The following is a 12467-nucleotide window of genomic DNA, read 5'->3' as shown; positions in this document are numbered from 1 at the left end:
AAGCTTTCTAATGTTAGACGCCAACATTCCATATCAACTTCCCATTGAGGACAATCTTCCGGAAATGTGTATTTATTAGTTTTCAAAACTTAAAAAATGTTGAAAATCCATTATTGTCACATGAAACAAAAAAAGAGATGCAAGATTTTTAAAACTATAGATGCTAGGAGAGAGGGAAATGAAATGATAGGGGTACCAATGCATGTTATAGTAGGTAGACAAAATGGACTCTATAGTGGTGTACTAAAAATGTCATGTCTATGCTTACCATCAAAAGGATTCCTCTAAATTTTAAAAAGCAACCAATCATGTAATGTCACATTAGCACACTATTACACATGACTTAGTGCACACCAATTTGTGTTACTGTTTTTGGGACCATTTTAGACACCCTTAAAAAATAGCTTATTGATGTAGCATTATATTTGACAATCTGTACTTGAAAACAATTATAGACATAAGATTTTGACAAATGTAAAATTAAGATGCACACAAACTAATCCCCCTCCCCCTTCCCTTAATAGATGGCAATCATATGAAAATGTCTATAGACAATATAAATGTACTTATTAGCATGGTGGTCACATGAATTCATATATTCATATAGACAATATAAAAAGTACTTTTTAGTTTGGTGTTCACATGAATTCTGACAATACTTGTGGGCTAAGGTATCGAGGAGCCTACATACCTGTGGTTTCTCCTAAGATCTCTGTTGGATTCTTGCTTCTTTATTACAGATAAAATATTGTGTCGGGCAATTATACCAATATAAATTTCCCAAACTTGCTTTAGGCAAAGGATGTAAGTTTTATATCGCGGGGAGCACTGACTGATGCCTCAAGAAACTCTTCTATTGGAGTGTATTTGTAATCGGGATAGAGCTTTGAAACCTCAAGCGCTTCTTCTCCTACTTCGTAGTTGGTCTGGTCACCTTTCACAAATACATTGTGCAAAACGCAAACAGGAGCATTATCGGGATGAGGCAGAGCTGCATATATGTATTTAACATTTTAGTACGATTAATGATTCAGTAAGAGAAAAAAATTTAAAGAGCTCGGAAGGCGAACGAGATTGAAGACTTACTCTCTGACAATTTGATTAGCTCAGATTCTGATACGAAAACTCTCTTCAAAGTGGTTCCTGTTTTCTTCTCCCACAACGATACAAGCTCACTCTGGCTAATAATGTTCCCTGGTGGCCTACAAGTCACTGAAAATGGCTTATTGATGTGGCATCATATTTGACAATGTGTACTTGAAAACAATTTTAGACATAAGATTTTGAGAAATGCAAAATTAGGATACACAAATACTAATCCTAATCCCCTCCCTAAATGGCAGTCATATGAAAATGTCTATAAGCAATATAAAATGTACTTATTAGCATGGTGGTCACATGAATTCATATAGACAATATAAAAAGTACTTTTTAGTTTGGTGTTCACATGAATTCTGACAATACTTGTGGGCTAAGGTATCGAGGAGCCTACATACCTGTGGTTTCTCCTAAGATCTCTGTTGGATTCTTGCTTCTTTATTACAGATAAAATATTGTGTCGGGCAATTATACCAATATAAATTTCCCAAACTTGCTTTAGGCAAAGGATGTAAGTTTTATATCGCGGGGAGCACTGACTGATGCCTCAAGAAACTCTTCTATTGGAGTGTATTTGTAATCGGGATAGAGCTTTGAATCCTCAAGCTCTTCTTCTCTTACTTCGTGGTGCAAAACACATACGTTGTGCAAAACACAAACAAGAACATTATTGGGATGAGGCAGAGCTGCATATATGTATCTAATTTTGCTAAAATATACTAAAAACATTCATTTTTATTATATATATTGAAAGTGTTCTTTATGAGAAAAAGCAATTTTATATGAGAGATCCACGGTGTCCAATTTCACATAGACATGCAAGACAATGTAAACAATCTTGGATGTTTGTTTGGGTGACCGGTTCTTTCTCCTAAAGAAAGAGCTTATCAAACACTAATGTATTATCATAGTACGATGGCTTATCAGAAACTAATGTATCAACACACCGTCTTATCGCATGTGCCACACTGGTACAATTAAAATATGATAGAAATTCATAAATATTTCACAAAACTAAATTCATTTAACTTAATTATCATCCAAACTTTTTCTAATAGTAATTTTTGATCAGGCCATACAAATATTTAATTGACAATGAGTAATATGAAATCATTTTAACATATAAAAATGTAATTGAAGGTTAATCATTATAATTAAGGACAACTTTTCTTTTATGTCGAAAGAAAATGCATTCAATTATTAGAGGATTTTTGGGATTGAATACAACATTCTACCACTCATGTCTAGTCAAGATAATAGCAAAAGTGGAAGCTAAAAACATGGCAGTCACTTTTGAGATGTTGAATAAGCATTATAATTTAGGATAACTTTTCTTTTATGTCAAAAGAAAATGCATTCAATTTTTATAAGGTTTTTGGGATTGAATACAAATTTCTAGTACTAATGTCTAATCATTTTAATTCAAAGTGGAATAAGATCACAGTGAAGGTACAAAATCAACATTATTTTTAAATTAAAACAAAATAGGATTTTTTGAAAATGTTGATCTATATTATCCATTTAAGATAAAATGTCAACAAATTATTGTCTTCTTATCTACACTAGGTAAAATATAGTGAAAGCATTCGTTTTTATTATATTTATATTGAAGGTATTCTTTATGAGAGAAATCTACCTAATTTGAGAGATTCCCAGTGTCTAATTTTGCATAGGCGAGCAAGATGATGTAAACAATCTTGGAGATTTGTTTATTTCACCGGTTCTTGCCTTAAAAGAAAGAGCTTTTTCTCACCATCAAACCACTGGCCTCCATTGAGACTCATCCACTTTGTATTATTATTGTAAGATGGCTTATCAGAAAGTGATGCATGAACACACTGCCTTACCGCTTATGCCACACAATCTTCAATCATCTACTCTTTAATTCAGTGACATACGCTGATCTTTATTCATTCAATTTTCTTGTTGTGCAGTCTAAGTTGAATGGTACAAATAAAATATTATAGAAAGTCATAAATATTTCATAAAATTAAATTCATTTAATTTAATTGTCATCCAAGCTTTTTATAATAGTATTTTTTTATCAAAGCATACAAATATAGTGAGTAATATGAAATTATTTTAACATATGAAAATGTAAATATGGAATTTCAAGAAAGCGACCTCGTTTGTGAAATTGACTATTTGCATTTTCACATAGTTGTGTCAGACGATATAAATGATCTTGAATGTTCATTTTGGTTGCTAGTTCTTGCTAGGAAAGAAAGAGCTTTAACTCGCCATCAAACATCCAGCCCTCATTGAGACACCTTCAATCTATATTATCACTATACAACAACTTATTAGAAACTTACACATCATCATATAGGAATACACTAATTTTTATCTGTTTAATTCCTCAATATGCAAAAGTTGAATGATACGATAAAAATATGATAGAAATCACTAAATATTTCAGAAAACTAAATTAATTTAAACTAATTTTCTTCCAAGCTTTTTCTACTAGTAAGTTTTTGTTCTAGTACAAATCTTTCATTGACGGTAGGCAATATGAAGTCATTTAAACATATAGAAATGAAATTAAAGCTTAATCATAATAGAAAATAAGGACATTCAAGAAAGAGACCTTGTTTGAGATATTGATGGTGTGCAATTTCACATAGGCATTCACGATGATGTAAACCATCTTGGACATTCATTTTGATAGTGAGTTCTTGTTTGGAAAGAACGAAAAATATGTTTCTAACCGTCAAACTGCCAGCCCCTAGTGAGACTCCTCCAGTCTATGTTTCTTACTATATGTGTCACACTATCTTCAATTGTCTTCTTTTTAATTCAGCGGTGTACAACGATCTTTATTCACGTTAATATTTATCGCTATGCAAAAGTTGAATGGTACAATACTGATGAGTAATATAAAATCATTTTAACATATGATAATGTAATTAAAGGTTAATCTTAATAAAACATGAGGAAATTTTAGAAATAAATCTCATTTCAGATATTGATGGTGTGCACTTTTTCATAGGCATCTAAGATGATGTAAATGATCTTGAACGTTAGTTCTTGCTTGAAAAACAAATTTCTGGCTTTCAAACTTTTGGCTCCACTAAGTCTTACATTTGTATTATCCCTGTAATTTAGTGGCAGACACTGGCAACTAAAACTAATGCATCAATACATGGTCTTATCATATGTATTGTACTATCTTCAATCACCTGCTCTTTAATTTAGTGGCACACACTGGTCTTTATTCAGTTTTCTCATTGTGCACAAGTTGATGGTATGATAAAGTATGAAATCATTGAATGCTTAATAAAATTAAATTCATTTAATTTACTATTTTCTGGGGCTTTTCCTAATAAGAATTTTTATCAATATTTCATTGACAGTGAATAATGTGAAATCGTTTCAACACATGGACTAGTAAGTAAAGGTGAAACATGATAGAACATGAGGAATTTCAAGAAATCAACCTCGTTTGGGGGATAGATGGTATGTAGTTTCACATACATATGCAAAAAGATGTAAACGATATTGGATTTTTATTTTGGTTGCTACTTTTTGCTTGTAAACAAAAATATTTTGCTTACTGTCAAACTGCCAGCCCCAAATGAGACTCCTTTAGTTTGCATCATCCCCATATGAGGGCTTTGTTGAACACACCACAAGACTAAGAGCAAAGGGGGGTGAATATGTTTAAACGTTAAAGTATTCTATTTATGATCTTTTAAAATTCAAACCACAATGAACTTATTATGACAATTATGAAACATGAAAGGACAAAGTAGAACTAATACATGAACACCATATTTACGTGGAAAGCCCTAAACAGGGAAAAATCAAGGTGAGAGTCACACTCATAATATGAATAACTAATTATAATATTTTAGGATCAAGGACAAGGAGCTCACTGCACAAAATAACATAATAACATAACTTCTTATGTTGATCAAAATAACACTACAAAACTTAATTGGAACACTATACAAACCAAATGAAGATGTCCTCCAAGCCACAACACTTGAATCCACACATCAGAAAACTACAAGGCACTCTTTTAACCAATTCTAACAAAGAACCTTACTATCAAATATAGTAACAACCAACTCTATCATCTAACCAATAGAGGACCTAAAAACCTAATAGTGAAATATAAACAAATCATAAACATTAATACTGTTGGAATCCAATAACACTGAGAGGGGGGGTGAATCAGTGTTATACTGGAAAGATTTATTTTAGCTTTATTAAAAGATGCATACACCAACTGTAATACTGGTACATACATAATTGAAAGAAGTAAAGCAACCAATAAGCCAATCACATAAATCAACACCATAACATACAAAATTATACATGGAAAACCTCAAAGAGGAAAAACCACAGTGGGATTTGTGACCCACAATATCAATCCACTCGCCATATGAAGAAATATTACAAAATATAAAGGGGCCTGCACTTGCAGAAAGGCTTACAGCCTAGAGCACACTACTCAATCACTAAAGGAGCCTCACTAACTACACATAAATCCAGACTTTAATCCACAGAAATGAGTGAACTGCTAAGATATCATCTTCTAAGCCAGAATACAGTTATGGTTAAGCTCTGTCTGTTTCGGTTTGAAACCCGAAACCTTTACCGAAATAACCCTTACATAAATATCCTCGCATACATGATCTCTCAAATATATTTTGCATCATATCACATACACATATTCTATAACCTCCTATATATAAAAAATTATCTAATCCAATTGACCTATATACGCTATACAACTTATCATGCCTTACGTCGGCTTACAAAGATAATTACAATATCAAATTACATGTCGGCTAGATAACATAAGTAAATAAATATCAAAATCAATTGCCGATGTCGGATCCAAGAGATGTCGGCCTCCAATACCAATAACCATATTCTAAACCATGGTGGCCTGCATTGCTAGTAACCAAAGAAATCCTTTTATCTTGTTGATGGTGGTGTTGATGAAGTGCCCATTGGTGCACAACTGAACCAAAAAATGAAGTCAAAATAAGATACCATGTTGCCATCAATGACAACATAGTGAAACCAACCAATTGAGTGTAAGTTGCTAACAATCTTACCCTTTGGCATTGATGACAATAGTCATGTGAAAAATGGTCAAGGTTTCATCTACTGGTTTCATCATGTGTGTTCCCCCTGAGCTGAATATTCATCAATATAAAATACTCCAACTCCCATGTCTCCATATCTCCATATCCGCCCCTAATGTATACAAATCCCCTTTTATTTTTTTTCACATCTATATCACTCCCCCTATGACATGAATGCCATCAAAAATTCCAAAAAGAATGCCAAATATCCAAAACTATATAATGAGTATCCTAAAAATATTTTATCGGAGCTTAACAAATTTGAGAATTTCTAGATAAGCCTTCTCCAATAGCTCAAGATAAGTATCCCAACCAGTTTTGAAAGTGCCAAAATAGATACTAGTCCATTTAGTGTATGTGCAAATTACTCTTTCTCAATTAGCTCTATCCGTGTGGGATTTCCAACCATATCCATGCACTCCTTCTTATTTACACTAAGTGAATCCAATCGGGGACTCACCAAGCCTCTAATACTTCTATATCTTCTCATGATTTTGTCTTTTTCTTTCTCAAGAATAGAAATTTGGGCCTATAAATATTTGTACACTGTTTCAAATAATTGTCTATTAATTTTAACTTTTCATCAATCTTCTTCCTCACAGACTCAATTACTTAATCAAATGTATATCTTTTAGTCTAAGTGACCCTCTCCAGTTCTTGCAAGTTTGAAATCTATTGCAAGGATTAAAAATCATTTAAAATGTGCTCAGTAATTGTCTTAAGCTTTCCAGATGGGATTGCTTCTTTGTCAAAATTACAATCTGGGACTAGTCTTTGCAAAACAATGATAGACTAATCAATAATCCCTTTATCTATAGATCACTCCATCAATTTTTGTGTAGCCATCATCATGAGTTTAGTAGGACTCATCTTAGTTATGTTTTTCTTTACAACCTGTGAGGTGTCAATTGACAACAATGATGGATACACTACCGGTTCCCTCCCAGATTCCCCTATCTTCTCCTTTGATGATTTATCCTTAATAGCTTCCTCACTTGCACCAGTGGCTTTGCCACTTGATGCAGACTCTGTAACTATCAATTCCTCTATACGAACTATAACCTCAACCTATACATTTGTATCCGGAGGACTGTTATCCTCAATATTAGAATCTTGTAAAATATCAACCTTTTCACTCTATGTATTTGCCAGTATCTCAACATTTGATTATACATTTGTATCTACCACTAGCTTGATTTCCATTATCTTAATGTTCTTTAAAAGGGTGAAGTGCCTATAATACCCTTTGCTTTCCCTTCAACTAGGGTGCCTGCAGTGTCTATTTTTTTTATTTCAGTGAAATTAAGAAAGCTTTGTTTTCTTCAAAGAACTTAGCTCGTTCCTTTTGGGTCCACTTTATTATCTCATTTACCCTTCCTAGCATAAGACTGATTATTCTTTGTTCGCTATTAAAGACTTTTCTGTCTGCAACCTCGAGTGTCTTATCCATTTCCTTTGGAGTAATAGAAACACAACAGATAACAACTCTTGAATTTTAATATGCTTGTCTTCTTGTATTGTCAATAGCCTCCTAGCATCGAACATATCATACAATTTTGTCGGTATTTTCTTTTCAATTTATATCAAAGCTTTCTTATAAATGTCGAAATATAACAAAATGGCTTCCTCTACCTCTCTTTGTTCAACATTGTCTAAACACTCATAGTAAAACTGTACATTCTTTAACATGCCATCCTTACTTATTTCATCTACTAATTTTGAACAAGTTTTTGGTGGAATGATAGTTACATTACCGGATTGAATTGTCATATCAATGTCATTCTTCTTCTTCCATTTTGCAGTACCAAATAGAGTTAAAGATGTTACTTTTGGTGCTTGCTTCTGTGTTGCTTTTTAGCTTCTACCTTGGTTTCCTTTGTTTTCTTCATTATAACCTTGTTGAAAACCAAGGGTGTGTCATCCTCAGATTCAGACTCTACTGTAAAAGGCTCAATGTATACTTCTACTTCCTTCCTCTTTCTACCTTTCTCCGAGACAACATCAATCAATGCTTTAATGTCATGTGAGACCTTTTCAACAAACTTTCTTGCCTTTCCTTCCTGCTTCTCTCTCTTCTTTCGGTTGAACTCGGTTTCAACCTCTTGTGTCTTTTGCTTTGCAATACCACATATATTTTCAGCCTCATCAACAACTGCATCAATAAACATTTTTGCATAAGCATCAAGGATCTATGCATCAACTTCATGGCCCATTTCCTCAATCCAAATCTTCTAGGGCTTAACCGCTTCCATAAGTGTTTCATCCTTCTTCACCATGAAATATATGTCGGTTGAATATTTTTTAACAATATGCTTAGGAACCCTTTCCCTAGACTTCATGGACTTCTTAAATCCCTTAAAATATCCCCATAAGTTATCATCTCTATGACTTCCTCAAGTAGCAATTGAATGCTTCAATTGTCTCCCTACCTAGATATCAAATGCCCATTGTCTCTTCCTAAAACCGGGAATGTCATTCATGAAAAATAACATTAAGCAGACAATTAAGTTTCCATATCAGAAATTTCCTTTCTTTTCACCTTTAATCTTTCCTAGGTTTATTAATATTTCATCCAACATCCAACCACATATATCCAATTTCTCATTTTCTCTCATCATCTTGTAAGCTACGAAAATCCAAGAGCTAGAAATAGAATTCAGTCTGTTTGACTGAGTTACCTTATAACTGATGATCATGCTACCGAATTTGATGTCTATGTTGGTAATAATTCTTATTCTCATAGATCTATTGTTTGACATTTCTCTAGTGCTTTTGTTGACATAATCATTAGAAACCTTCTTATCTGGACATTGCCCAACTAGTGGTAAACCAGTGATTGCCTTGATGGCTTCCTTGGTGATATTGTAAGGTCTATCCAACCAGATAAACTCTCCATGTACTATTCTCATAACATACCTAATTATTTCATCTTCGAATTCCATAATGTCCAAAATGATGGTAAACCCTAAGTCTTCAATGTGCTTGTATGCTAGTTTGATCTTTCTAGAATCTACCATAAGCTCGGTCATGTGCATGCCATTTATATCAAATGTCCCCAAATCCTTAATGTAACAATGTATGTATACCCTAACATCTTCAACATAAACAACTCCCTCCGAAACACGGGAAAATGATCCAACCAAATCTTCCAGGGTAGCCACATGTGGATACCGCTTGAAAGTTAGCCTAGGATGGTCTTTGACCTCTACAGAAGTTGGATTTGGAAAAAAGATAGGAATAGATCATGATCCTGCTTCCATGATTAAATAAAAATAATTGGTAATCACTTATGGTGAAACCCTAACAAACTCTTTCAGTTGTCCGTGAAATCACTCAAGAATAAATCTGATCACTCTGAATCGCCTTTGATCACTCTTAGTCACTCTTAATCACACTAAATAACTATGAATCCAAGGTAATCATAAATGAAGTGAATTCAACCTATTATCCTTCAAGAAAAAGAAAAACCCTAATTTTTCATTGACATCAATGACTGTCGGTGAAAGATACCGGATTTTGAACAAAACATCTCTATGCCCAATAAGCATCTCCAATGTCTGGAACATCTTCTAGAACCTCTTCCCGGGGCATATGCAACATCTTCATGAAATTTTTCTTAACCTTAAGGAATCTAATTAATTACTGGTTGAGCTACCTATGAATGCAGGATCAACCTCCTCTATTGGATAAGTAACCGGTGCATTCCCATCTGTTGATTGTTCTTTAGTCTTCCTGACCCATCTGTGGGTATGATCTTCCAAGATTTCATTAACCTTATCTTTCCCTTTCTCATTTTATCCTCCATTACCAACCGGTGGATTTCTACTTCTACAAAATTTACCAATATGTCCAACCTCATTACATGCATAACATGTAACATTGTTCCTTTGAATTGCTTTCCTAAAATAAATGAAATTGCTTGACCTACACAGATTAGCCATATGTCCAAATTTTCCACATGCATAGCATTTAACATTCATTCTATAATGTTTTGTCTTATGACCATACTTATTACATTTAGAAGATTGACAGGGAGCAGAATCAGGGTTCTGATTTGCTCTGTTTCTACATTGCCTAGCCATGTGACCAAATTTATTGTAAACAAAACATTTACCATTAAATTTATAAGCATTAAATTTCCTTACTGGTTTGTTATGGTTTTGATCTTCATTAGCAATATCGAAACTCTGTCCTTGCTCAAATACAAGTCCACTAGAATCTCCAATCTTCCTTTGTCTCTTCAATAACTTATCTAGTTGTGCTGAACTAATATTGAATTTTTCTTTATACTCACTTGCAGTAGTTAGATCTGAAGAGGAGAAAATGGAATGAAAGGTTAAATGATCAAAAACACAATGAAATAATCATGAAAATACTAAAACATCTAGAGATCATTTTTACCTTTCTATTTTACCTCTCCCTCGGATTGAGCTTGATGAAGTGGATGATGAGGATGCACCCTTGATGCTCCACTTGATGTGTTTCTTGCTCGATTTGGATGTGGAATGCTCTCCTTTTCTCAACAACATAGGTTGGATCAATATTTGGATTGGATTGTGATAGATAGATGAGGATTTGGATTAGAAGAGGATGAGAGAAGAAATAGGTAGGATGACAATGCATGAGAAGTGAATGATTTGTGAGGAGAATAGGCTCCAATTTATAGATTGGAGAAGGCCAATGGAGGGCCAAGATTGATTTGGTTATGAAGGGTTGAGATTGATTTTAGATAGAAGGCATGGATCAAGGGTGCCTTGGGAAAATAAACAAGAATATAAAATTCCTTGGGAAAAAGGGGGGAGAAATTTGAATTTCAAATATGAGGAATTAAAAATTCCAAAATAAGGATGCATTGAGGGATTCAAAGAAATTTAAATTTCTTTGAGAGACTCAATGTTGATGTGACATGAGTGGGAATTAAAAAGTGAGGGATAGTGATAAGCATGATTATGAGATATTCTCAAAGGATTAATTAGGTTGAGTGAGATTTGGAAAAGTGATTTATAGGAATCACATGACTAGGTTCATTAATTAGAATTAATTAACTGAGTGGGTTTAGAGGAAATAATTATTGGAGGGGACTTTAGAAGAATAGGGGAATAATTAATTTGTTTGATAAATTAATTATTGGACAATAGTGATATAATTAATTAAATTATATTTAATTAACACTGAGAAGAATAAAGATAACACAATTAAGTAAATTAATTATGTTGATAGGCTTCAATTAATTAAATATTAATTTTAGGTGTCTACATTTTGCCCTTCTTTGATATAGCATCGTGAAATGATGTTATATCAAAGAAGAATAAAACATAGTGGAAGAAAAGGACTAGTAGCATGATTCCCCAGTCATTGGATGAAGAAAAGGATAAGGACTAGTAGCATCATGCTCTAGTCATGAGATGAAGAAAAGGATAAGGACTAGTAGCATGATGCCCTAGTCATGAGATGAGGAAGAATGATGAGGAGGAAGGATGACGAGGAAGAAGTGGGATGCCCCATCAAGAGGACATGCGGGTTCAAAGAACATGGGTTTGATCTCAAAAGGAATTAGAAGAATAAGTGATGAAAGGATGAAGGTAATGAAAGAGAGAACTAGGATTGGTTGGAGTGTTGTGAATGAAATGAGACAAAGAAATGATAAATAGATTGGATTTTTTTTGGAGCAAGTATAGAGAGAAAACCTAGATTTGATATTGCCATGGATAGTCTACACCACTAATTATAAGAACCGGGATGATATGAAGATCCGAGGCATGGACTGATGCTCAGTCAAACAAGATTGCCTTACACACAATCATGCAAGTGTTGATAAACACTAATGCAGGCTTGTCAGTTCATACAAGGAAGACCTTCAAACACACCATGCCATGAAAACTATGCCCCATTATACAATAGCCAAGATATAAGATGATCAAGGACATCCTAAACAAGTATAGTCCTGGGACACAAGATGAAAACAAAGCGAAAAGCTCAAGCATGCAAACAACATTCACATGACCAACTAACATCTGTTGCCAAGAGTAGGACATGGATTTGGATAAACTGTCAGACTAGGGAAGGAGACATCCCAATGGGAAGGTGATGGATTTCAAGATGACAAAAGACAATTTGGATGTGCAAGGTCTGTAAATGAGAGGATTGCCACTTCGATTTGATTAGAAAAGTATGGATGGGTTCTTGGATTAGGCACAAGTTAGCGTGAGCTTAGGTAGATGGAGAAAGCTCAGTTTGATGGATTGGAAGAAGGATAAATGATTAGATATG

The 12467-nt window shown here is 33.8% G+C and overlaps 1 protein-coding gene across 1 annotated transcript; it reads right to left on the bottom strand.

Annotated features, from left to right (window-relative positions):
- Window positions 1-606: 606 nt before the first annotated feature.
- On the bottom strand, window positions 607-2872 carry LOC131028346 (isoeugenol synthase 1-like). The gene is made up of 3 exons (XM_059208460.1): window positions 2860-2872; window positions 1087-1212; window positions 607-991 (listed from the first exon to the last, which is right to left on the bottom strand). The coding sequence occupies exons 1-3, from the start codon at window positions 2870-2872 to the stop codon at window positions 792-794; spliced, it is 339 nt and encodes a 112-aa protein (XP_059064443.1). The 3' UTR covers window positions 607-791.
- Window positions 2873-12467: the final 9595 nt, after the last annotated feature.

The sequence above is a fragment of the Cryptomeria japonica genome, chromosome 7 (genome assembly GCF_030272615.1).
Source record: "Cryptomeria japonica chromosome 7, Sugi_1.0, whole genome shotgun sequence".
Classification (NCBI taxonomy): domain Eukaryota; kingdom Viridiplantae; phylum Streptophyta; class Pinopsida; order Cupressales; family Cupressaceae; genus Cryptomeria; species Cryptomeria japonica.
Note: the sequence above shows the minus strand (reverse complement) of the source record. Positions and strands in the feature narration are given on the sequence as shown.

What these genes read in the sequence shown, in the direction of transcription:
- LOC131028346 (XM_059208460.1), bottom strand. An exon ending in GCTAATCAAATTGTCAGAGA is followed by an intron (nt 992 to 1,086) that starts GTAAGTCTTCAA and finishes ACATATATGCAG; the next exon opens with CTCTGCCTCATCCCGATAAT.